The sequence below is a fragment of the Neophocaena asiaeorientalis genome, unplaced genomic scaffold, assembly GCF_003031525.2.
Source record: "Neophocaena asiaeorientalis asiaeorientalis breed wild unplaced genomic scaffold, Neophocaena_asiaeorientalis_V1.1 scaffold229, whole genome shotgun sequence".
NCBI lineage: Eukaryota > Metazoa > Chordata > Mammalia > Artiodactyla > Phocoenidae > Neophocaena > Neophocaena asiaeorientalis.
In genome coordinates this window covers 612,397-638,679 of record NW_020174096.1, presented here as the reverse complement: position 1 = coordinate 638,679, position 26,283 = coordinate 612,397, and the positions used below count along the sequence as shown (strand labels likewise).

General features: G+C 42.9%; 1 protein-coding gene across 2 annotated transcripts in view; it reads left to right on the top strand.

Moving 5' to 3' along the window:
- Positions 1 to 3,288: 3,288 nt before the first annotated feature.
- AGXT2 (alanine--glyoxylate aminotransferase 2) overlaps positions 3,289 to 26,283 on the top strand; it is a 38,111-nt gene continuing 15,116 nt past the window's right edge. The window contains exons 1-9 of one of the 2 annotated variants that reach the window (XM_024754639.1): positions 3,289 to 3,451; positions 10,384 to 10,469; positions 11,694 to 11,878; positions 14,817 to 14,940; positions 16,393 to 16,487; positions 17,113 to 17,206; positions 17,894 to 17,987; positions 22,188 to 22,288; positions 22,855 to 22,947. In XM_024754639.1, the coding sequence (XP_024610407.1) occupies positions 3,364 to 3,451; positions 10,384 to 10,469; positions 11,694 to 11,878; positions 14,817 to 14,940; positions 16,393 to 16,487; positions 17,113 to 17,206; positions 17,894 to 17,987; positions 22,188 to 22,288; positions 22,855 to 22,947 (960 nt within the window). In that variant the 5' untranslated portion in view covers positions 3,289 to 3,363. Of the gene's footprint in view, positions 3,452 to 10,380; positions 10,470 to 11,693; positions 11,879 to 14,816; positions 14,941 to 16,392; positions 16,488 to 17,112; positions 17,207 to 17,893; positions 17,988 to 22,187; positions 22,289 to 22,854; positions 22,948 to 26,283 lie in introns of both variants that reach the window. The other variant, XM_024754638.1, reaches the window with a different exon arrangement.

Sequence of the window (26,283 nt, the reverse complement as noted above, 5' to 3'; positions counted from 1 at the left end):
GATCACAGCCCAGTCCAGAGACATAGGCCCACTAAAAGACTAAGATCTAATCATAAGAGTTTTAAGCCTCCAGTGTAGTAACAGTGGATTACAGCTGAAAGAGCTGCCTTGGCTCTATTTAAAGAGAACTTCTTAAGGAAACCCTAAGATAACAGGGGACAAAAACAAGGACACTAGAGGAATTTGAATCCTCTGGCACCTACAGCTACAGAAAACAAACACATCCCAGCTTCTAACCAGATTAACATAAAACCTCACAGTAAAGGCTTATTTACCTCAGGTCCTATTACTCAATACGTCACAACCAGCTTTCGTTAAAAAGTTGCAGGGATGCTAAAATGATAGGAAAAAAAAATACAGTCTGAAGAGACAAAGTAAACATGAGAACCAGACTCAGCTATAACACAAATACTGGAGTTACCAGACAATTTAAAATAATTATGATTAATACATTCAAGGCCCTAATGGGAAAGGCAGATATTATGTAATATCAAATGGGTAATGTAAACAGAGAGATGGAAGCTGGAAGAAAGAATTGAAAGGAATGCTAGAAATCAAAAACACATCACAACAACAAACAGAAATGAAAAAATGTCTTTGATTGGCTCATCAGTGGACTGAACATGGCTGAGGAAATAATCAGTGAACTCTGAAGATGGGTAAGAGAAACTTCCCAGATTAAAATGCAATGAGAGAATAGAGTGGGGGGAAAAGAATAACAGAACCTCCAGGAACTGTGGGACAATTTCTAAAAGTGTAATATGTGTATAATTGAAATATCAGAAGGAGAAGAAAGAACGGGGGAAAACTATTGAAGTAACAGTGGCCAAGAATCTTCCAAAATTAAATAAAATATATCAAGAAATATTATGAAAGAATTAGGAGTGATGACCCAGATTGACATTTTGTGAGTGAAAAGCTATATTACTGACTATAAGCGGTTTATGAAACATCATGTATATACACAGGTACACGCATGCAAAAAAATTTCTGAAAGAATCTTTACTAAAATATAAAGGTTAGATTTTTTTTGTGATTTTTACTTTCTCTCATGTTTTCTAGGCTTGAGTTTGTTGTTTTCACGAAAAGCATACATTACGTTACAGTGATCAAAATAAACATATTTCCTTTTAAATAAAGAAGGTACAACTTCTCACCGTGAAGTTGCTCAGAATATGCTGTGTTTTGCTTTCCCACCCTAGGCAGCCCCTGATGCTGTTGGGCACTTCTCACCGTAACAGCCTTTAAACTTACAGCCCAAGAAAAATCTCAAATCCAAGGAGTTTACAGCCTCCAGGGCTCGCAGGAGCAAAATAGATCACAGCCCAGTAGAGCTGAGGAACACATGCCAGCCCTCAGGAACTCAGCATTTTCTCACCTCAGTCCAACACCGTGATAGCATGGGCACCCCAGGGAGAGGCTGCATCACCACTGGCCTCGCCTCACCACTGGCCTTGCTGACATGTGTCATTCCCACAGCACTTGACCAGCCAGATCACAGAACCACTTCCTACAGCCCCAGAGCAGGATGGGCTGGGAGCTGGGAGCCCACGCAAAAGGGGACACTTGACATTGAATTTAAAACCTTTCTGTGCTTACCTGGTAATCTCACCTCTCACAGGCATTTGGGATAAAATGTTATTTCCCAGATGTGGGGGATGTGGCCAAGCCAGTTGTCCCCTGTGCAAGGTGATACAAGACGTCCACCCTGTATGCTGTTCCCCCAGTCCCACCCTGCTGGAGGAGAAAGTTGAGAGGACATGACCACTGGCTGACCTGCGAGCTGGATCCACGCACTCAGAGGCTCTCACCCCCTCCTCTGTCCTTGGAATATACATTCTTCCCATCATTCGCACAGTGAGAGCTGGTCGAAGGATGCAGCCTTGAGAGAGTAATGTGTACATGACTGGACGGTGTACGTTACTGAACCCAATTAAGGCCTCTATATAAAATTTTAAGATTCCAGTGGGCAGATGCAGAGACCTACTCTCCCAAGACAAGCCTCATAAGTTCCCCTGTTTATTAAATCTGCCACCTACCACTGTGGAGAGGCCTAGCTCTTCCTTGCCCTCTGTGGATGGGAGCCAGTTATCAACCCAACACCCCCTCACCCTCCCAGCTCCTACTGCCCTTGTCACTCTCCCTTCTTAGGCACTGCCTTGCAAAGGCACATGGACACCCAGTCCAGAGCAGCTGGAAACCTGGAAGAGATCTACTCACAGCAACCTGGATGGATTTTTAAAACATGGTTCTGAGTGAAAAAAAAAAAAAAAGCACACCTATTGACATAAACTAAAAAGGCATAGGACTTCCATGGTGGCGAAGTGGTTAAGATGCAGGGGACACGGGTTCGATCCCGTAAGGATCCCACGTGCAGTGGAGCAACGAAGCCCACGCACCACAACTACTGAGCCTGCACTCTAGAGCCCACTAGCCACAACTACTGAGCCCGCGCACCTAGAGCCTGTGCTCTGCAACAAGAGAAGCCACTGCAATTAGCAGCCCGCGCACTGCAATGAAGAGTAGCCACCGCTCGCCGCAACTAGAGAAAGCCCGCATGCAGCAACAAAGACCTAACACAGCCAAAAATAAATAATTTTTTTAAAAAAATGCATTCACCCCAAACAATAAACATTTTACAAGAATACATCTCAACAAAAAGGTATATATTAAATACACAAAATAGTTGTTTATGGAGATTAGGGGTGCAGGGGAGTCAGGAGTGAAAAATGGGAATTTAAGAAATTAAAACGTAATAAAAATAAAGCACCCTAACTCCTCAGCTCTCACCTTCTTGCCCTATTCAGATACCTAAGGGGATACGGAGCTGTCCAGAGCCGTCCCTAGCTTTCTGGTGCCCTTCTCCTTTCCTGTGGACTACCTCCTTCCCCATTATGCCTCTTGTCTTCCTTCAAGACCCCCAGTACGAAAACCAGTGTCTTTACCCATTTAATCCACGGATATCTTCCTTCTCTCTCTCTTTTTCTCTCCTCTCCTTTCTAAGTCTCTGACCCCTGCAACTATATCCTGACCCTTCCCCCAGGCCCATCACCACCCTTCCGCAGAGAAACTCTCATCCTGATGAGGCCCCGATGGGACATAAAACTAGCAAAATAGCCAGAAGACCCCTTGCTTTGCTTGCCTGCCTGCTTTCTCTTTTCTCTCTCCCTCCCTCACTCCCTCCTTCCCTCTCTCCCACCAGCTTTCTCTTTCTCTCTCCTTGGCACCCGCTGGAAGTGGAGGCAGGAACCCCTCGGTTAGCTCCTCCCCTTCCGTCCTAATCTCAAAGTCCAGCTGGTCAGTGAGCAGTGGAGCCCTTCCTCAGACCTGCTTCCACGGGGATTTGCTCCCTGACTGGGAGAGATGACTCTAGCCTGGAGACATTTGCTGAGAGCTTTGTACCTGGAGACCTCAACTCCCAGGACTCCCAAGGCATGCCCTTCCCCCAAAGGTGAGTGGAAACCAGAGGGACGTGGGTCAGCAGAGGGTCAGCGAGAGGGGAAGGGCTGAGCTCTGGAATTCTGGAATGTTAGACCCGGATAGGGTCTTAGAGACAAGTCCACTAAGACCTGTGAACTAGACCTCACCTTGTCAGACCCAGTGCCCCCTTCTCCTGTCCAATATTTTCTAATGCTTCCTTTTGTCCCGAAATGAAATTCATGGATAATAAAACCTGACTATACACAATTTCAAAACAAAAACAGTCACGGTAACATAAAGAAGAAAGAAAAAGAAAGCAATTCAAAATAATAAAGTATTAACTGTAGTGTACAGATGCTTGAGGATAACTGTTTTAAAAAACATAAAGCATCTACACAAATTTCCGCCAGGCCTCCGGAAAGTGGTACCACTCCCTCAGTTACTAACAAGGAAACAGCCTCAGAGAAGTGTAGTCATTTACCCAAAGTCACTGAAGCCAGGTCTAAACCCTGAGTCCTCTTCTTCCACTCAGACTCTCCTCTTTCTCCAGCAGGAACAGACCCGGGGTAGCCAGGTCTGGTGGTGGCTTCATGTGCCTTTGTGTTTCTGATTTTTCACATCTATCTTGTTTCACTAGGAGCCTACCAACTCCTCACCAATTTCCCTGCTGTAAACTCGAGCGTAAGTAGGCATTTGCACACTGAGGTGTCATAGTGGGACCCTGTGCCCCACAGGCCCCAAACAAACACAGGGACCCTTTTCCATTGCCCATCATGATGAATTTTATCTTCATTCTCTCCTCATCTTTCCTTTTCCTATCTCCTTCCTTCCTCTTCCATTTGCTTTTTTCCCCCTTAACAATTGCAATTCTTTGAAACGTAATACACATCTGATGCTTTAAATGCATTATCTCCTCTCATCTTCAACCAAACTTCTTAGGGAGTACTATTATCCCATTTCACAGATAAGGAGACAGAAAAATAAAGGATAATTAAGAAATTTGGTCAAAGGCAGAAACATAGAAGTGACAACTTGGGGTTCAAAGCCAGGCCTGTCTGGCTCCAAAGTCAGAGCGATTCCACCAGGCCCTTTCTTACCCACCCTTTTGGATTTGTCTTTTCCCCCATTCATGGGTCTTTCGCCAGAACACTATTTAACTCCAGCATTTCCTGAGAAGGAGCTAGAATTATACCCAGAGTCTTATGCTCAGTAAAGAGGACGCTACCCTAAAAGTACCGGTTGTTGACAAAGTAAGAGAAAATGCCCTCTCTGCTGCCTCTTCCCCTTTCCCACCCCTGCCCTGAGGGTTGTGGAGCTGGGCTGATGGTGGGAGCAGGGGATGGGAAATGGCAGGTGAGGCTCGGTGCCTAGAGATCTTGATCAGCTCACTGAGGACCTCTTCACGTGGCTCCACCAAGGACACTATGGGGGAAAAGTAATCTTGCAAACCCAGCACACGTAGACATGGATGTCATACTTTTTACCTGGTCTTTACAAAACCTTTGGGACTTGGCTTCTACTTTCTTACCTACTAGTCCTAAATACCTGCCTGCTTGCTTGTTCATCCAAACACACACTCATTGAACACACCCTTCTTAAGAATCTGCGGGGTGCAAATAGACATTAGGCAATAAGTATGTGAGCACCTACCACACACCTGAGCAAAACAAAATCTCAGCCCTTACGTATCCCAGTGGGGGAGACTGAGCATAAACAGATAAACAGGTAAATATGTAAAAGATGAAATCCAGTCGAGATACATGCTGTAAATCAAACCAAATCATGGTGAGGCAATAGAAAACTAAAATGGGTGGAGGGGGAGGCAGGGGCCACGTTAGACAGGAAGATCACCTGGTGTTGAAAGCTGTCAGATATGCACAAATAAAAATGTGTCACAGGACTTCCCTGGCAGTCCAGTGGTTAGGACTCTGAGCTTCCACTGCGGGGGGCGAGGGTTCAATCCCTGGTTGGGGAAGTGAGATCCCACATGCCACATGGTGCAGCCAAAAATCAGAGTATGTCACAATCCTTGTAGAACACCTGCATGTATATTATGTGATGTATGTGTGCATACAATGTTCAGCCTTACCTCTGTTTGATAGACACAATCACTTTAGGCTGACTATGTCCACAAAGTTACAGAGGCAATTTGCTTTCAGGATAAAAGAATGGAGAAAATATCTCAGCCATGCCTTTTTTCTTACTAATTAGCTAAAGATTATTAAATTTATAACACGTCTAGGCAGGTGGGGTATATGCTCAAACATACCATGGTGCTATCACCTGCCTTCTCTCCCACAAGGAGGGGTGCACAGGAGAGCAAGTGGATTGCAAATAACACCCATTTCCACCTGAGAAACATCCCAAGCCTCCTGCAAAGCCTTTTCTAAGAAAAACATTCAAATTAGCCCTAAGGGTAGGTGTCCCGCCTGCTCCTCCAGGCCATCGTTGCTGCCATCTGCGGACTGACCTAAGCCCAGCAGAGGGCCAGGAGGGGCTCAGAGAAGGCCTGCTCCCAAAAGTACCAAAGGATGGATGGCGCCACCAGCCTGGGAATCAGGCAGAGCTCTTGCTGGTGAACAATGGCAACTGGCCCTGGTTTACTTAGGGCAAAGGACATTTATTGGAAGGATACAGAGGGAAGGTGGGAGGGGCTATAAGAATCAATAGGAAGGTGAGGAGGTGGGCAGGACTGGACTTGCAAAGATACCAGGGAAAGCCCCATGGAAACAGCAGGAACTCCATACAGGAACAGCCTCGGAAGCACATCATGGCTCTAATGAGGACCTCCAGCTACTCCCTCCATCCAGGTCCTTTGCTCAAGACTTCAGATCCAGAAGCAGGGACATCCGATTCAGACGTGAGACCTTCAGAGGTCTCACGCCCTTCCCTTGGCTTCCCTGGCGGGAGACAGGCAGCTGGTGTTATTATCCGGTCACTTAGAGCACACAGTTCAATCAAGGGTGAGCACCCTCCGTAACTTCCTGCAGACTGTGGGGCAGTTTATGAAGGGAGAAAGGAGGGGTCTCAGGCCCTCAGCCCCATGGGGGGTGAGGGTGGGTCTCAAAACTGCGAACACCTCACATTTAATCACGGCCTCAGCTCTAAGGTGAGTGATAAAATCTTCTTCTCCTAACTCGCTGGCTAGCCCGTGTATCAGATGAGATACCCAAAGTGACAAGCTTTTTTAAGTGACCTAATATTCTATGCAGAAATAAGGCATCGTTAGCACTTTAATAAATCCCCTTAATGTTCTACCAGGTATGCCCATTGTGTATTTTCAAATATTTTATAACCCTTTTTTTATTTGAAAGAGTCACAGGCTCTTAATAAATACCCACCCTGTGTTGAAAGCTGGTTGTGGATATTAGAAAAATCTTCGTCATTACAAAGAGAATTTCCCCTAGAATTTTCAAATGTCTACAGAAACGGATTTCTCTCACTTACCTTGCCCAACAGGTTTTCACTTTTTGATACTATGATTTGGGGGGAAAGAACACAGAGCGAAGGTGACTTGTCTGTTGTGGAACTCTGTTGGTGAGAATTAGGCAGCCGGAAAATTAAACCTAGTTACCCACTTGGCAAGAGTGGTGGTGGTCTCCAAACCAAACCATCATTTTATTTGAAGTAGAGTTGGTTTACAATATTGTATAAGTTTCAGGTGTACAGCAGGGTGATTCAATTATACATGTATCTTTTTTTCAGATTCCTTTCCATTATAGATTATTACAAGATATTGAATACAGCTCCCTGTGCTATACAGTAAATCCCTGTTGTTTAGCTGTTTTATATATAGTGATGTGTATCTATTAATCCTATGCTCCTAATTTATTCCTCCCCCTCCCCACACCAAATGCCACCTTTAAATGTCTTGAGTTGTTCAAATGAATTGAGTGAAAGTTGATGAATTTAATGAAAATCATTAGCTGTCATCCATGTTCAGCATCAGGCTTAAAAAGGCAGCATCAGACCAGCCAAAATGATAAAAGAGAGACCAAAAAATTTCTATGCTGAAATAGACGTGGGACTCAGTTTTATGAACCCATATTTCAGTTCTCCCTTCCCCGACCCCCTTGGTGCTGCCTTCTCCCCACCACCACTAGCCCCACCCTCCCGGGCCCCAGGCGTGCAAACAGCCAGGTGCACACACACGCACACACAATTTCCAGGAGCCCAAGAGAAGCTTTATCAACCCTCAACTCTATGTCATCCTCAAAGCATAGGCTATTTTGAATAAAGAATGCAGGCGACCATCAACATGTTTAGGTTTGAATTTCTTCCAGCAAATAATGAAAACAGAAGCATTTTCTGTCTTTTTGTCAATCAACTATTATATGTACTGTTATGTTTGAGTTTGGATTATTTAGCGAGAGAGGTTTGCAGCTGTTTGAAGATGTTGTCTAGACTTTTTTCCTTTTTTTATCAAAGTACAGTTGACTGACAATACATAGCGATTCAATATTTGTATAGATATACTCCATTTAAAGTTATTATGAAATACTGGCTTTATGCCCTGTGCTCTACAATATATCCTTGTACCTTATTTATTTTATAGATAGTAGTTGTACCTCTTCATCCCCTACCCCTACCTTGCCCCTCCCCCTGATCCCTCTCCCCACTGGTAACCACTAGTTTGTTCTCTACATCTGTGAGTCTGTTTCTGTTTTGTTATAGTCATTCATTTGTTTCATTTTTTGGATTCCACATACAAGTGTGAGATGTAATCGAGACTTATTTCACTTACTGACTTATTATTTTTCCTACTTGCTTGCTAATCTTCCTTCCTCCCATCCTTCCTGAGAGCAGAATTTTATGTATTTCATTTTGAGCACTCATTCAGCCATCATATTCCTATCAGTTTGGTGAACAAACAAATGAATGAATGAGTATACCTAACTTGACCATTTAAAATTCAAGCTTTTCTTTATCAAATTTTTCCAACTCTCTTTCTTCCCCCTCCAGACTACTTTCATAATTTCCTGTAACTTTGGAGTCAAGAGACCTTTCAGCCTCCTCAATGGGTAACTCCAATTTTGCAGAAAGGAAAATGAGACTGCGGGAGTGAAGAGAATTCGAATTCTTAGAAACACTCAGAATTTTTTTCCCCATATCAGAACAGTAACTAATGTAGAGAGACACAATGAAAAGCTTTTGAAAATGTGGAATTCTCAGAAAACTTAGCTATTATTTTTTGGGTCATTTCTATGTATGGATAGCCAAAAGCCACTTGCTTTTAAAGTAAGCAAATGAACGACATTTGTGATTATTTAGAGCAGAAAAGTGGATGAGTTTTCTCTGAAAGAAAGAGAGTCAGTGTCATTACTTTCCAGATTCATTTAAAAACACAATTGTTCATTGTGTTTCTCAGGAGGGTGAATTTATAGCCACACAAAACACCAACATTACATCCATGGATTCAAACCTTCATGCTGAACAAGAGACATCATTTCTCAGTTCTCCTGTAAAATTTTCTCGATACTGACCTTGAATCCTCAAAATTAGCAGCATTCTTTTCTAAGAGTACTTATAAGGTTTTTAGATGTCTCTTCCAGCCCCGATGTCCTCTGATTCTATTATTCCATCCCACTGCTATAAAGGGGTCAAAATCTGCGCTGGCAGGGGAGGATGGAGGTGGCCAGTGAATGAGCGAAACGGTACCAGGCTGGGAGTCAGAAACTGGGAGTTTTGTTCTTGTTCTGCAGCTAACTAGCTTGGTGATCTTAAACAAATTAATTTACCACTTTAGGCTGGTTTCTACATCTATCCCCCCCCCCCCCCGCAAAAAAAAAATCTAAGCTTCCTTCTAGCTCCAAATATTTAATGATTCCTCTGGCTCAGCTTATCTTTTCTTTGCCATGGTCTTGTGTTGTCACGGACTTCAAGTTGTGTTTTACAGGAAGGTTTTGTCTTCCAGATCTCCTTGCATGTATTTATTATCATAGCACATGGCCTAGCACCTCTCTCTCCTCATGCTCTACAAGAATAGTCAAAAGCCATTTGTTCTTTGTTTATTGGAGCCAACCCGGTACTGGGAACTGGGCTAGGCACTGGGATTCAGGGACTAGGAAGGTCAAAGCTTAGAAAGCACCTCTTGACAGAGAATGGACTCCTGCAACCCCCAGCCCTGGCAGAAGTTTGAACTGAACAGAGAATTACAATCCATACAGGCAGCAGAGGGAGGAACTTCCCAAGCTTGTGAGGGACCAAGGTGGGAGAAACCATGACTTCCCCCAGTATCCTCTGTGCCTTTCCTGACTAGATTTGAGAGGAGCTCTCTTTTTTTCTCCAGAAAATTCATTACTTTTTAATTTTAATTTTAAATTTTATTGAAGCATAGTTGATTTACAATGTTGTGTTAATTTCTGCTCTATAGCAGTGACTCGGTTATACACATACATTCTTTTACATATTCTTTTTCATTATGGTTTATCACAGGATATTGAATATAGTTCTCTGTGCAGTACAGTAGGACCTTGTGGTTTAAGAAAATTCATTATTGAGATACCTCAGTTTGGGGCCTGCGCTCGCTGGCCTGGTGACGTCAGAGGCTGGGAAACTCCACCATCCGTGCCGCTCGGCGCCTCCGTTTTGAATATGCAGACTTCGTAACCGAGATGCGCCTGCGCAGAGCACCAATTACCTCACCTTCTTCCCTACCTCCGATTACCTTTCCCCACATCTAAGACCACCCTGCTTATTCCATAAATATCCCAACTGGGGAGGCAGTTCTGAGACTTGTCCTCCAGTCTCCTCGCTTGGCTGCCTTGTGAGTAAAACTCTTTCTGAGCTGTAAAAAAAAAAAAAACAAAAACAAAACAAAAAAACCTCAGTTTTAAATCCAAAGGCTGATTTAAATAAGAAATAAAAGTGCATCAGGACTTTGATTCAAGTAACTATAGACGATTCTTACGAACGTGCCTGTGTGATGTTTAGCTGGGGACGCTAACACTTCACTTTCAGTAGGTGCTTTCTGGACATCTGTAACAAAGCTCGGTCTTCATACAAAGCCCAGCATGCCTCCGTGTGACTTCACACCTGAAAGATACCAGGTGAGAGTAAGAGCTTTAGGAATACCCCAGCGAGGTGGTTCTTCCTGGGAGGCCTCAAGTAGTTGCTTCCTCAAGAAGGACCCACAGACGGTCCTGCCTGCCACTGAGCCATCCGTCTCAGATGTCCTATCCGTCAAGTCACTGGGAGCATCTGGACTCTCTTACCCCATTCAGTGGCATTGCAGGTGTTGGTGTGTGTGTGAGACAGAGACAGACAGAGGCAGAGATGGAGAGACAAAACAGAAGCAGACAGAGAGTACAAGGAAGAGACTGTCCATGGCAATATATGTATCACAGGGATGTAGGCATAGATGTACACACACAAAGAAATACATAGATCACAAATGTGAAGGCTCACGTTTTATTCTATCTCATATGTCAGTGCATAATCTGACCTTCCTGAGTCCTCCACCAAAAAATATAAAGTTATCATTTTGCTCTCAGGCTAATAAATATTGGACTCATTCTCTCTCTCCCTCTCTCTCTGTCTCTGTCTCCCTCTCTCCCCAACGCCCCTTCATCCTACATGATATTCATAAGTTAGAAATTGTAGAATTAATAGAGTCAGGAGGGACCCACAGAGAAGAGAACTATAGGACAGAGGCTTTGTAATTAAAGACATAAACACCACAAGCACTTCATTCTTTTTTTTTTTTGCGGTACGCGGGCCTCTCACTGCTGTGGCCTCTCCCGTTGCGGAGCACAGGCTCCGGACGCGCAGGCTCAGCGGCCATGGCTCACGGGCCCAGCCGCTCCGCGGCATGTGGGATCCTCCCGGACCGGGGCACGAACCCGTGTCCCCTGCACTGGCAGGCGGACTCCTAACAACTGTGCCACCAGGGAAGCCCCATTCTTTTATCCTCAAAAAAAAAAAAAAAAAAAAAAAAAAAACACATTATTTCAGAGATTTACTTCCAAAGTCTTTTACTTTTTTTCACAGCTAGAATTAACTCAAAGCCAAGGCTTTCCATTGAGAGGTAGAAAATTCCAGCCCCCTTCTCCATGTTTGATCTAGAAAGGGATTAAAGGGCCACATGAATAATTTCCTCCACTTGAGAGGAAGGACCTGAGTGTCTGTCCCTCAAGGAGGTCACTGGGCAAATAGCAGCAGCCCTGTGCCGGGGTGGTGGGAGGCCAGGCACTGCTATATGGACCTGCTAGTGATGTTGTAAGCAATGTGGGGATAAGGAAGATGTTAAACGCTTAAATCTTGCCTACCTACAGTCCCTTGCCTATAATCGAGTCCTGGAGATCCACAAGCAACATCTTTCTCCTGTGCTGACGGCCTATTTCTCAGAGCCCTTGTTGCTCCACCAGGGGCACATGGAGTGGCTCTTTGATTATGAAGGAAACAGATACCTGGATTTCTTTTCTGGGATTGTCACTGTCAGTGTCGGTCACTGCCACCCGTGAGTATGCTTAAAATTCTGGGATTTTCACGCCAGAAAAATATACTATAAACAGGCTAATGATCATGTTCATGATTCAGAACCTCAGTTAAGGGGGGCACTTCAAGATGGCAGAGTAAGACGCGGAGGTCACCTTCCTCCCCACAAATACACCACGTGGAACAACTCCTACAGAACACCCACTGACCGCTGGCAGAACACCTCAGACTTCCCAAAAGGCAAGAAACTCCCCACGTACCTGGGTAGGGCCAAAGAAAAAAGAATAAACAGAGACAAAAGAATAGGGACGGGACCTGCACCAGTGGGAGGGAGCTGTGAAGGAGGAAAGGTTTCCTCACACTAGGAAACCCCCTGATGGGCGAAATACTTGATGTACCCTGTATCTGTTGAATACATGAAAAGACAACGAATCATCCCAAATTGAGGAGGTGGACTTTAGAAGCAACTGTAGACTTGGGGTTTGCTTTCTGCATCTAATTTGTTTCTGGTTTTATGTATATCTTAGTTCAGTATTTAGAGCTTATTATCATTGGTAGATTTGTTTTTTGTTTTTTTTTAGATTTGTTTATTGATTTGGTTGCTCTCTTCTGTCTTTCTTTGTTTTTATTACTTTTAATTTTTTAATTTTTAATAATTTTTTATTCTAATAATTTAATTTCATTTTATTTCCTTCTTTCTTTTTTTTCTCCATTTTCTTCTGAGCCATATGGTTGACAGGGTCTTGGTGCTCCTGCCAGGTGTCAGGCCTGAGCCTAGGAGGTGGGAGAGGTGAGTTCAGGACACTGGTCCACCAGAAGCCTCCCAGCTCCATGTAATATCACACGGCAAAAGCTCTCCCAGAGATCTCCATCTCAATGCTAAGACCCAGCTCCACTCAACAACCAGCAAGCTACAGTGCTGGACACCCCATGCCAAACAACTACCAAGACAGGAACACAAACCAATGCATTAGCAAACAAGCTGCCTAAAATCATAATAAGCTCATGGACACCCTAAAACACACCACCAGACATGGTCCTGCTCACCAGAAAGACAAGATCCAGCCTCATGCACCAGAACACAGACACCACTCCCCTCCACCAGGAAGCCTACACTACCCGCTGCACCAACCTTACCCACTGAGGGCAGACACCAAAAACAACAGGAATGATGAACCTGCAGCCTGTGAAAAGGAGACCCCAAACACAGTAACTTAAGCAAAATGGGAAGACAGAGAAATGCACAGCAGATAAAGGAGCAAGGCAAAAACCCACCAGACCAAACAAATGAAGAGGAAATAGGCAGTCTACTTGAAAAAGAATTCAGAGTAATGATAGTAAAGGTGATCCAATATCTTGGAAATAGAATGGAGAAAATACAAGACACGTTTACCAAGGCCCTAGAAGAATTAAAGAGCAAACAAACAATGATGAATAACACAATAAATGAAATTTAAAATTCTCTAGAAGGAATCAAGAGCAGAATAACTGAGGCAGAAGAACAGATAAGTGACCTAGAAGATAAAATAGGAGAAATAACTATCACAGACCAGAATTAAGAAAAAAGAATGAAAAGCATTGAGGACAGTCTCAGAGACCTCTGGGACAACATTAAACAAACTAACATTCAAATTATAGAGGTCCCAGAAGAAGAGAAAAAAAAAAGGAACTGAGAAAATATTTGAGGAGATTATACTTGAAAACTTCCCTAATATGGGAAAGGAAATAGTCAATGAAGTCCAGGAAGTGCAGAGAGTCCTATACAGGATAAATCCATGGAGAAACACACCAAGACACATATTAATCAAACTATAAAAAGTTAAATACAAACAAAAAATATTAAAAGCAGCAAGAGAAAAGCAACAAATAACATACAAGGGAATCCCCATAAGGTTCACAGCTGATTTTTCAGCAGAAACTGCAAACCAGAAGGGAGTGGCAAGACATATTTAAAGAGATGAAAGGGAAAAACCTACAACCAAGATTACTCTACTCAGCAAGGATCTCATTCAGTTTCAACAGAGAAATTAAAACCTTTACAGACAACCAAGAGTTAAGAGAATTCAGCACCACCAAACCAGCTCTACAACAAATGCTAAAGCAACTTCTCTAGGTAGGAAACACAAGAGAAGGAAAAGACTTACAATAATAAACCCAAACAATACCCAAACCCAATAAACCCAAAACAATAACCCAAAATCTTCGCAAAATAAACCCAAATAATAGGAACATACATATCAATAACTACCTTAAATGTAAATGGATTAAATGCTCCAACCAAAAGACATAGACTGGCAGAATGGATACAAAAACAAGACCCACATATGTGCTGTCTACAAGAGATATGCAATCCCTATCAAACTACCACTGGCATTTTTCACAGAACTAGAACAAAAAATTTCACAATTTGTATGGAAACACAAAAGACCCCGAACAGCCAAAGTAATATTGAGAATGAAAAATGGAGCTGGGTAGGTAGATAGCTAGTGGGAAGCAGCCACATAGCACAGGGAGATCAGCTGGGTGCTTTGTGACCGCCTGGAGGGGTGGGATAGGAAGGGTGGTAGGGAGCGAGATGCAAGCAGGCAGAGATATGGGAACATATGTATATATATAACTGATTCATTTTGTTGTGAAGCAGAAAATAACACACCATTGTAAAGCAATTAGACTCCAATAAAGATGTTAAAAATAAATAAATAAAAATAAAATAAAATCCCCAGCGCATAAGTCTCCTTTTGAACACTCCTCTTGGTGAGGAATTCATTACATTTTGAGGCAACATATCCCATTGCCAGATGCCTCTGGTGGTGAGAGAAACTCTTTCTTGTGTGGGGATTAGATCAGCCTCTTGAAACGCTTTGAGAAATAGCCGTGGGTTTGAGTTCAATGGCCTGTGTTGTGTTGGGAGGAACATGCCCGCTGGCATTGTGGTTAACTCTGCTCTTCTGTTTATCCAGGAAAGTAAACGCAGTGGCACAAAAGCAGCTTGGCCGCCTGTGGCACACAAGTGCCGTCTTCTTCCACCCGCCGATTCACGAATATGCAGAGAAGCTTTCAGCGCTTCTTCCTGAACCTCTGAAGGTCTGATGCTTCCAGTTCAAAGGGATAGGAGTCTCATGATCTCAGGGAAGCTGGCTTAGGAAATGAGAGTATGGGTGGGAATCAGGTCTGTTCTTTGAACATCCAAAATGAGTGCACTAGTGGCCATATCGGAAAGCACTCTAGGAGAAGAAAGGAATTGATGAATTACTGGTGAAACCAGCCGATGTTCACTTCATCAGTTCCAAACATCTGCCTCTCCTTGGTCACTCTCCTCACCACCACATCTTTGCAGAAATCACTTAGCGGGAGCCCCAGGCTTCCTGACACTCTCCTCTGTGTTCCTCAGGAAGTTTTCATCTCTTTGCTCCAGAGCCCCTCTGCAAAGTCATTGGAATTTCTTCTTTTTTTTTTAATTTTTTATTTTATACCGGAGTAGAGTTGCTTAACTATGTTGTGTTAGTTTCAGGCATCCAGCAAAGTGATTCAGTTATACATAACCATGTATCTATTCTTTTTCAAATTCTTTCTCCATTCAGGTTGTTACATAATATTGAGCAGAGTTCCCTGTGCTACACAGTAAGTCCTTGTTGGTTAACCATTCTTCTTTAACAAAGAGTGGAGCCATTTTTTTAGAAAATTAATATACCATTAAGTTCATTTGGTCTGAGATGCACTTTGATATTTTTGCTAAATGAGATGTTTTCCTGCGTCTGAAATGATTGAATTTTTTAACTGAATTGAGATGTTACAATGTTGGCCGAGGTTTCCATTTCAGGATTCAATGAGTTAATACATATTTAGAACAGTGAGCCGTACCTGGTGTTAGCTATTATGATCATCTTCCTGTATTATTTAGGTACCATATTTACTATGTTATCTACAAGAGATGGAGGACATTGCAAGAGCTGCAACCTCAGTTCAGGGCAGACCACTCATGGATGAGTAGAGGCGAGGAAGCCTGCGAGGGCACAGCCCTAGCCTCCCAGTCCCCGAGCCTGGAGGATCCAGTACCCTTCAGTTCTCCCCTTTCTTTCAACCAGGATGAGCTGCACTTTTTTGTTTGTTGCTCGTTTGTTTTAACGTTCACAAACACCGAACAGGCTCCTCTGGGAGCCTGTCTTGTCTCAAGCCTTCAGAATCAGGTGGGGCAGTTCAGGTTCAAGAACCAAGAGACCTGGTCCCCAGATCCCCTCAGCCACTAACCACTGTATGTCTCAGCACGTCTCTCCATCTTAGCACTCTGCAGAGAATCAGGTAAAACCAATGAAAATCTGGAATATTTCACAACTCCGACAATCCCTTAGTCATTTTTGTATCTCTAGTGTTTAGCAGCTGCTAAGTGAATAGCTGTAGAATTAATATAGTAATTCAATGATGGGACTGCTGGTACGAAGGGAACTCTCCTTAATAATCAGAGGCTGGGATACACTGTCTTTAACAGTTTCGAATGAATTGGGTAATCATGACCATGTGTCTTTTGTTTTTCTCCAGGTCATTTTCCTGATGAACAGTGGCTCAGAAGCCAATGACCTAGCCATGCTGATGGCCAGAGCACACTCAAATAACACAGATATCATTTCTTTCAGGTAACCACACCTTGGAACATTCAACTTTAACATCGACTCACCCCAATATTACATGTTTATCTTTAAAATATAGCCTAAAGCAGGAGAGGGGCTTTCCTGGGGTGTTTTTCTAATTTTAGATTTTAGGGTAGGGTCAGTCAAATGAATTTTATGTCTGGATAACACCATCCAAATTGGCCTGATCCAAGGTAGGGGTCCCTGACCGAGGTAACCAAGAGTTTGGAGTCCCAGTTTTGTCATAGTTTCTCCTATGGAATTAAAAAGAAGGTGACATGACAGCTTTTTCACTTTAAAGATATGGTATAGAAACTAACACACAACGTTTTTCATGAACTATGCTCCAATATAAGATAAAAATTAAAGATTAAAATAAAAAAAAAAAAGTTGAAAAAAAGTTATGGCATTGACTATAACCTACGCCAAATAGTGAATGATCGGTCTGCACCCCCAGAAGCTCATGACTTTGCCATATGACACTGGGCCACTTTCATCTCTGCTTATGGTAAGGAGCCATAGCCTGAATAGCCTACATGGACTTTCTTTTTTGTCCTACCCAGTGTTCCACAGGCCAGTGATCATAGAAAAGTAAACTTAACCCGGTCCTCCCACTGTTTTCTGTCTGCAGAGGAGCCTACCATGGATGTAGTCCTTACACACTTGGCTTGACAAATGTAGGGTTCTACAAAATGGAACTCCCCAGTGGGATGGGCTGCCAATCAGTAAGTTGTGAGATTTTTGTCATATTTCTCTAAAAACTCCTGGGTGTGTGGAATCATTTATCAGATTTTCCAGGCATTAGGACTAGAAACTAATACAAATTAGCTTATATTACATAACTATAATGAATCAGGGGCTCAATTTGACTTAATCGAATTAAAGACCATTTAAGGGAAATATTTCTTAGGAAGACCTTCAGAGTCTGAGTAATAATTAATGACAGAGATTTTTTTAGTTTTGTTTTGCTTTTAAATAAAATCAAGTCAACTGCAAATGAATGCACTGAAATAACTTCCCAGAGCCTTGAATGCATAAAATTTCCATAGAGTCATCCCTGTACTCACCTTCTGTTCTCACTCGCTGTTTCCACATTTTCAGCATCAGAATCGGGTACCTAATTATTCTTATCCTTTCAGATGCCCTTACCGACCAAACCCTTGAGCAACTTGTTTCCAGGCTGACACTGAAATCAGTTTGCTTTGTAGAGTGCCCTCATAATTGATTTCCAAGAAAAAAAATTACCTCTTCAAAGCAGAATATTAGGTTTTTGTCCTAAGTGGGAGAAGAGTAAAGGAGGAATCTTAGTATCAAATTAAGAAGCCCTCTTGCCTTAACTGGCACCATAGGTTGCCCCAAATTGGCTGTCTTGTGTTCACATCTTGCTAAACTCCCTCTTTTGTCATTTGCAGACGATGTGCCCGGATGTTTTCTGTGGCCCTTGGGGAGGAAGCCACTGCCGAGATTCTCCAGTGCAAACAATTAGGAAATGCAGCTGTGCACCAGGTTCAGCTGGGCTGGGAGGGAGGCACATGGTGGAAGGTCAGGAGGGGTAAGGAATGTGGAGAGAGGCAGAACCATTCCTGGGTGAACAGATTCAAAAAAGTGGGAAAGGGAAAGCCAAGGCAGATACAACTAGGAAATCACCCCTCACTGAACTAACACCTCTTATGCCAATGACCACTATACCATCAGAGCATCCATCTCCTGTTAGGAAACTCATCTCTGCATCTCATGCTATCAGAGCTAAGCCAAAAACAGACTATCACCTGGTGCTTCACTAAAGGCGCTCTCTTAGCTCTCCCAGCAATAGCTCTGCTACCAATTTTAAAAGAAAACAAGGGGTTTTTTGAGGCATTATTTGCCATTTCCCAATGGGAGAAGGGGAAAAGGGAAAGAACACTTAGAAATCTCAAAACTTCAATGAGGAAGTTCCCCAGGGACTCAGAGTACCAGCTAAAATGAGAGCCTTTGTCAAAACAGAAGACCAGGGCTTCCCTGGTGGCGCAGTGGTTGAGAGTCCGCCTGCCGATGCAGGGGACACAGGTTTGTGCCCCAGTCCGGGAAGATCCCACGTGCCACGGAGCGGCTGGGCCCGTGAGCCATGGCCGCTGAAACTGCACGTCCGGAGTCTGTGCTCCGCAACGGGAGAGGCCACAACAGTGAGAGGCCCGCGGACCACAAAAAGAGAGAGGCCCACAAAAAAAAAAAAAAAAAAAAAAAAAAAAAAAAAAAATAGAAGACCGTTCCTGAAGGCTGCTGACATCTCTTCAAAAGTTGGAAAGGCGTCAGCATCTGTTCTTTGCTCATCAGCAAGGCCCACCTCGCACTTGTCATCCCAGGGCAGGACCCTTTGGACAGCTGCGCCTAAGCAGTGCTGAAGGAAATCACTAAACGCTCCAGCCGAGAGATCTTTAATGGAACAGGGTGTCACTGGGCTGAGAGGAAGAATGCAAATGGAAGCCTTAAAAATCAGCTTCGAAAGGAAGAAAATTCGCAGTCATCTTAAAATTCAAACGGGATAATGGCAATACAGAGGTAGGAGGATGAAAGAATGAGCTTTAGAACAAGATGTCATAGTCACCGAACTTAAAACCATAGGGAAGTTTAAAGCTATCTTTCACACTCTCCATTTTAAAGATGGAGAAACACGTCCACACTTAGGAGGCCGAGAGCTAGGAATTGACCCCAATTCTTCTGCCCTCAAAGCCAGTACTCCCCAGCCATGACCACCCTTGTTCACATCGATATGCCAGCAGGAGGAACCCAGGCTTAAACATGATTCCTGCTCTGCTGGCCAGGATTGAAGAGACACATGAAGTCAGGAGCCCTGGATTGGACTTTTAGCCCTACAGTGGCTCAGCTGCAAGCAAAAGTTCCATCTTTTGCCTCCGTTTCTCATCTATGAAATGGAGGCGGCAATACCTGCCCCCATGGCCCCTCATCCCAGGCCTTCAAGAGACCAAAGAAGAGAGCTTTTGTAGAGGCAGGCAGACAATAGTGATGCCAAGTACAGTCATGACTGTATCTCACATCCACGTGGCACCAACAACTAAGATCAGTTGGATGAACCTCACAGACGTCAAAAGCACCAGCACAGAGCTTCAGCGGCAGAAGCCCTCAAGACATGGTCACTTCCTTCCCTCCCAGCTCTGTGTCCCTCCCTCTCTGAGGTCTTCTCTCCCTCAGGCCAACTGGAATATACCAGAGCCCCAGGGTCATCTCTCTAGTGGCCTCTAGAGGTTAAATTATTGTGACAGGCAGACATTTCTGCTTCTCGGAACTGTGATCTTTGGCACGTCTGAAGTCAGCTGTTTTCTTAAGGCATATCTTCAAGAGACAAGACTGATATCATATCTTTATACAGAAAGGGACTTCAGGGGCTTCCCTGGTGGCGCAGTGGTTGGGAGCCCGCCTGCTGATGCGGGGGCCGCGGGTTCGTGCCCCGGTCCGGGAAGATCCCACATGCTGCGGAGTGGCTCGGCCCGTGAGCCATGGCCGCTGAGCCTGCACGTCCGGAGCCTGTGCTCCGCAACGGGAGAGGCCACAACAGTGAGAGGCCCACGTATCGCAAAAAAAAGGGACTTCAGCCTCCTCTGATGCTATTAGGGCCTGAGAAGAGTTTGGTATTTGCTGTAAAAAGGCATATTCATATATGTTTATAAATGCATCCCAAAGTGTGAATTATTCTGAGTATGGAAGGTTCCAGTTCTCCGTTCCTCTTAGAGTTCATTCAGTGGGCACATCCAGGTGCCAGTCTTGGTTGGGGGCTTTTCTTTCACCTCAAAAGTATGTCATCATTCCCCACATAGGCATCCATTCTTTAGCCTAATATAGATATTTATGTGGTAGATTTCATTCCCTTCCTCCACCCCCTCCTCAGGATTTTTTCTTTCCCACTGGTCATTCCAGTCCCTGAATTTCAGATGTAACTTGGGATGAAAAGCACCTCCCAACCCACTACCCCACAATGTTCCAAACCTGGTACTGATCATGTCATTTCTCTTTCTCCTTTCGCAAGACAAGTTTCCTTTTTCTTAAAAAAAATTGTTCTTTCTTGGCCTCTCACTCTGCTTAACTCTCTCTTTACCACCAGCTAAAATGAAAACTGTTCCCTCTCTACTCCGTTGCCTGGATGGCATCCAGGAGAGCATCCCCTCTCCACTCGCTTGATGTCATGGTGACAGTACTGCACCAATTCTCTCTCCAGAGGCGACCTGACCTGAAGCCACAGCAACGAGCCAATGAAGTAAATGCGAAATGAAGGAAAAAGCCAATGACAGTTGATGACCTCTCATCACTGAATTTATGGGCAGTGGAGGGGGCGGGGGGATTATGAAAGGTCTAGCGCAGGTTCAAGCAAAACCTTCTCCATGGTTTGGTTTTGTCCAAATTTAAGCCATTCGGGTTGATTTTGCTCCACCCTTTGATTTCTCTAGTTACAAATGATCTTAAAATTCCCAAATTATATCCTTTGAACATATGTCTAATTCATCCTTTAGGGCCATCCTAGGTTGTTTTCTCTTCCTTTCTTAATAATAATAGGAAATTTCAACCTCTAGGGGCACAGATTTATTTGTCTACTATATCCTACCCATCATACAACATAAGTGATGCTAAAAAATGTACTTTCTGGGTTTGCTATTCATGTCATTACTTCCTTCTTCGAACCCCCAACCCTCAATTCCAACTAACTAAAGATCAGGTAATTCTGTCAAGCAAGCTTTCCCAAATATCGCACGTAGCCTCAAAGTATGTTTGGGGCCAGGTCATGTTTTTCCCACTTTTTAATGAAGAGCTGAAGTATTCAATATAAAAGATATTTATGGTTCACTTTTGAAGACGATAACTGAAGGTTTCCATTCCTTATCTCTAGCCTTCAGCAGACAGGATCGCATCCATGCCTCTAAGCAAGCCTCATGTCAGTAGATGGTGACTTGCCTCCCAGACTGCTTTCAGCAGAAACCCCCCATCACACCCAGCTCTCTCTCTGCATCTCTTCTGCTATCCATGGATGTGGGTTTAGATTCAGAGACTATGTGATGCTGTTTAGAACCAAATTACAGGTGTGGATAAAAATTCTGAAGGTTCAGTCATATATGGATGTACTTGATCTTGGACCTTTGGTATTCCAGAGGAGAAAGCTTCCTCTGCCTTGCTATAATGGATGAAAGTTATCTGACTGTAGTACATTCCTCTTTAGACTGAATTCTGATTGCTATATAAACATATTTATTAACCATAAAGACTGAGATACTTTGTCGCTTTAAAATTGCACATCAGATTAAGTAGCAATGAAAGGTAAACATGGTTATTTCCAAATAGATGAAATCCACACAGCAATTACGTTTGAATTAAATCTACACCGTTGAGAGGATCAGTATCCTTAGATAAAACAGCTATCGATACCAGACTCAATGATGCTTTGGAGCGCTGCTTCTCCAGGTGGAAACAACTGAAGTAGTTTGCTTATGCTTTTGTGGCTATGCTAGTCTAGCTGCTTGAAACAAAGTATGAGTCATTCTGACAGAATGTTCAGAACATTCAGAAACCTATATCCTCATATCCTGGTTTACTGTATCTTGAGAGGCTCTATTCAATTTACTGTCCTGTTTCCTTTTTTCCTGTTTTCCCCCCATTCTTCTGGATGCCATTCTCACATCTTCAAATGCTGTGTTTTCTGTTGTTGTTGTTTGTTTGTTGCAGACTGCTGCCAAGCTAAAGACCAGTATATTGAACAATTCAAAGATACTCTGAACACTTCTGTGGCCAAATCAATTGCTGGATTTTTTGCAGAGCCGATTCAAGTGAGTGTATTAACCAAACATTAATTGAACTCAGTTCTAAATTATCAGATTTTAAACTCATACATTCTAGAGAATTCCAAATTATTTAAGTGACCACTGCTATGTCCCTCTCCAAACTTAATTCATTCCATTGGTTCCCTTTAAAAAGGGGGGGGGCACTGGTTTTCAGTTGACCTTTGAAGAAACCATCTCCTGCACTCCCAGACTGAACAGAGAGATAGATGAAACTATTGAATCCCTAAATCTGTAAAAATAGACAACCCCAGCAATTTTTAGTTCTTTATCACCCACACTGTCAGGGGGAGCCTTTCTATAATCTTACTAAATCCCCTAATCTACTTTTCCTCTACTCTCAGGAAAGAGTATGTTTGCATCCTTTTTCAGCAGGCATGGCATAAGAGTAATGGCCCCTCTTTTCACCCATAGTTGAATCAGTTCTAGAGACTGTTTTAAAAATTGCTAGTATCACTAATGCTAATATTGATCATAATCCATCTTCAATTCTCTTTTAGTACTTTCAAGGGCTGTGCTGTTACTCTAAGTCTTCTTGGTTTGGTCTTTTGCAGGGGGTGAATGGCGTTGTCCAGTACCCAAAGGGGTTTCTAAAGGAAGCCTTCGAGCTGGTTCGTGAGCGGGGAGGCGTGTGCATCGCAGATGAAGTGAGTGGTCATGGAATAGGTGCGATTCAGTGCAGCCGGGACAGGAAAAGCACAAGGAGAAACTTCTTTAAAACCTCCTCTGTGGTCCAGGCAGAAAGCAACCACTCTGGGGATTCCAAGACGTGGGTATAAGTTAATGAAGATTTGGCGAGTTGACTGGTTAGTTCGTTATTGGATTAGTTTGTCCATTTAATCAAGTACAACAGAATTTAAACATCCAAATTGAACTCTATCAAATAAATTGTTAACAGGCATAGGTGATGCTTCCATTCCTCAACATACTTTTAAAATTCCTTTTGGGGAGTGCATGTCAGGAGCAGCTTAACCTTAGTTTAATCTCATAACCAAGTTTTCCTCTTAATTTTTGTCAAAATAATATTAACCAGTCTGGAAGCATTCATCTTACCTTAATAACAAAATTTGTTTGGAAATCATACTTAAAAAGAAAAGGTCCCACCTCTAAGTTAGAAGAGGCCCACCATCATAGATATTCAAAGAGTAGTTCCAGGGACTTCCCTGGTGGTCCAGTAGTTGGGACTCCATGCTTCCACTGCAGGGTCATGGGTTCAATCCCTGGTCTGGGAACTAAAATCCCACATGCCATGCTGCATGGCCAAAAAAATAAAAAAAATTTTTAAGTAGTTCCAAAAAGTAAATTCTAAAATAGTTATGGCAACATTGTTGGAATAATCATACAGTACCTCTAAGGGGACACTTTAAGGGAATAAAATCCATGGGCTCTGTGAGCTGTAGCCTGTGTCTTTCCTAAAGGGATTAATTTACATTATAATCACACCCCTTATTGGAGTGTATCTGGTCTTCTGCCTCCTGAGAATAGCATTGGAGATCAAAAGACCAGAGGGTAGTCGCCACGGCCTCCAAAGTGCTCCTGAATCATTTCTGGGTCCTGATTCTAACAACTGGTTAGACCACAAAAAACAGGTGGAGAACTTGAATGATTCATACCTGTTTCAGTCCTGCCATCTTTGCCTAAACAGTTTTCTTCAACTAAAACATCCCCTATAGGGGACAATGGGCTGCCCCCTCAGCAGAATTCTTTTGCAGTTTCCTCCCATGCAGCCAGGTCTCTGTGATCCCCAGATGAACTGGATGACCCCTGGTCATTGCACAGAGAAGCGTGGGCCAGCCCCTCCTGTTGTGTCCATCCTCCCTTTCCCATCCTGCCCGTACAAGTTTAGGGAAAGTGAACCAAAGTCCTGAAGAAAGTTAATCTGCTATTAAAGGAAGAAAAGTCTATTCAGTCAGTTTATAATTAGCTACACTGGTGAAGAGAATAAGCTTTAACCTTTGGAATCAGCCACAGTGAAGCTGCCACCATTGGATTAATTAGCGGGAAGGTAGATTGAATTCAAAGAAAGTAATGGATTTCAGAATTTCCTATGGTATATGTTTTTATCATTTTCAACAACCTAATTGGAAACTAACACAGGGTGACCTTCAGAAGAACTGTCCTAATGAGTAGGTAAAGATAAGAATAGCTAGAACTTTCTGAGCACTTACTAAGTGTCAGGTGCTGTTCATAATGCTTTGTATGTAACAACTAAGTTGATATTCATCACGGTTCTGTAAGGAGTGTCCAGTTGTAATTATGCCCATTTTACAGATGAGTGAATTGAAGTCCAAGATGGTTAATTTGCCTGTTGAGATCATGCAGTTAGTAGGGACAGAGCCAGAATTCAAACCACACTAAGCCAAGACCACACTAACCACTGGGTAAACCTGCCTCTCAAGAATGACAGAAGAGTAGATAGACTCATCCACCAAAGGACAGACAGCAGAAGCAAGAAGAACTACAATCCTGCAGCCTGTGGAACAAAAACCACATTCATAGAACGATAGACAAGATGAAAAGGCAGAGAGCTATGCACCAGATGAAGGAAAAAGATAAAACCCCAGAAAAACAATTAAATGAAGTGGAGATAGGCAACCTTCCAGAAAAAGAATTCAGAATAATGATAGTGAAGATGATCCAGGACCTCGGAAAAAGAATGGAGGCAAAGATTGAGAAGATGCAAGAAATGTCTTAAAAAGACCTAGAAGAATTAAAGAACAAACAAACAGAGATGAACAATACAATAACTGAAATGAAAACTACACTAGAAGGAATCAATAGCAGAATAACTGAGGCAGAAGAAGGGATAAGTGACCTGGAAGACAGAATGGTGGAATTCACTGCTGTGGAACAGAATAAAGAATGAAAAGAAATCATGACAGCCTAAGAGACCTCTGGGACAATACTAAATGCAACAACATTTGCATTATAGGTGTCCCAGAAGGAGAAGAGAGAGAGAAAGGACCCGAGAAAATATTTGGGATGGAAAAAGATATTCCATGCAAATGGAAATCAAAAGAAAGCTGGAGTAGCAATACTCATATCAGATAAAATAGACTTTAAAATAAACAATGTTCCAAGAGACAAGGAAGGACACTAGATAATGATCAAGGGATCAATCCACGAAAAAGATACAACAATTATAAATATATATACACCCAACAAAGGAGCACCTCAATACATAAGGCAACTGCTAACAGCTATAAAAGAGGAAATTTACAGTAACACAATAATAGTGAGGAACTTTAACATCTCATGTACACCAATGAACAGATCATCCAAAATAAAAATAAATAAGGAAACAGAAGCTTTAAATGACACAACAGACCAGATAGATTTAATTCATATTTATAGGACATTACATCCAAAAACAGCAGATTACACTTTCTTCTCAAGTGCACATGGAAGATCTATCTATTCTCCAGGATAGATCACATCTTGGGTCACAAATCAAGTCTCAGTAAATTTAAGATAATTGAAATCATATCAAGCATCTTGTCTGCCCAAAAACCTATGAGATTAGAAATCAGTTACAGAGGAAAAACCATAAAAAACACAAACACATGGAGGCTGAACAATACGTTACTGAATAACCAAGAGATCACTGAAGAAATCAAAGAGGAAATCAAAAAATACCTAGAGACAAATGACAATGAAAACAGGATGATCCAAAACCTATGGGATGCAGCAAAAGCAGTTCTTAAAAGGAAGTTTATAGCTATACAAGCCTACCACAAGAAATAAGAAACCACTCAAATAAACAATCTAAACTTACACCTAAAGGAACTAGAGAAAGAAGAACAAACAACACCCATAGTTAGCAATAGGGGACGTGGGTTCGTGCCCCGGTCTGGGGAGATCCCACATGCCGCGGAGCGGATGGACCCATGAGCCATGGCCGCTGAGCCTGCGCATCTGGAACCTCTGTTCCACAACGGGAGAGACCACAACAATGAGAGGCCCGCGTACTGCAAAAAAAAAAA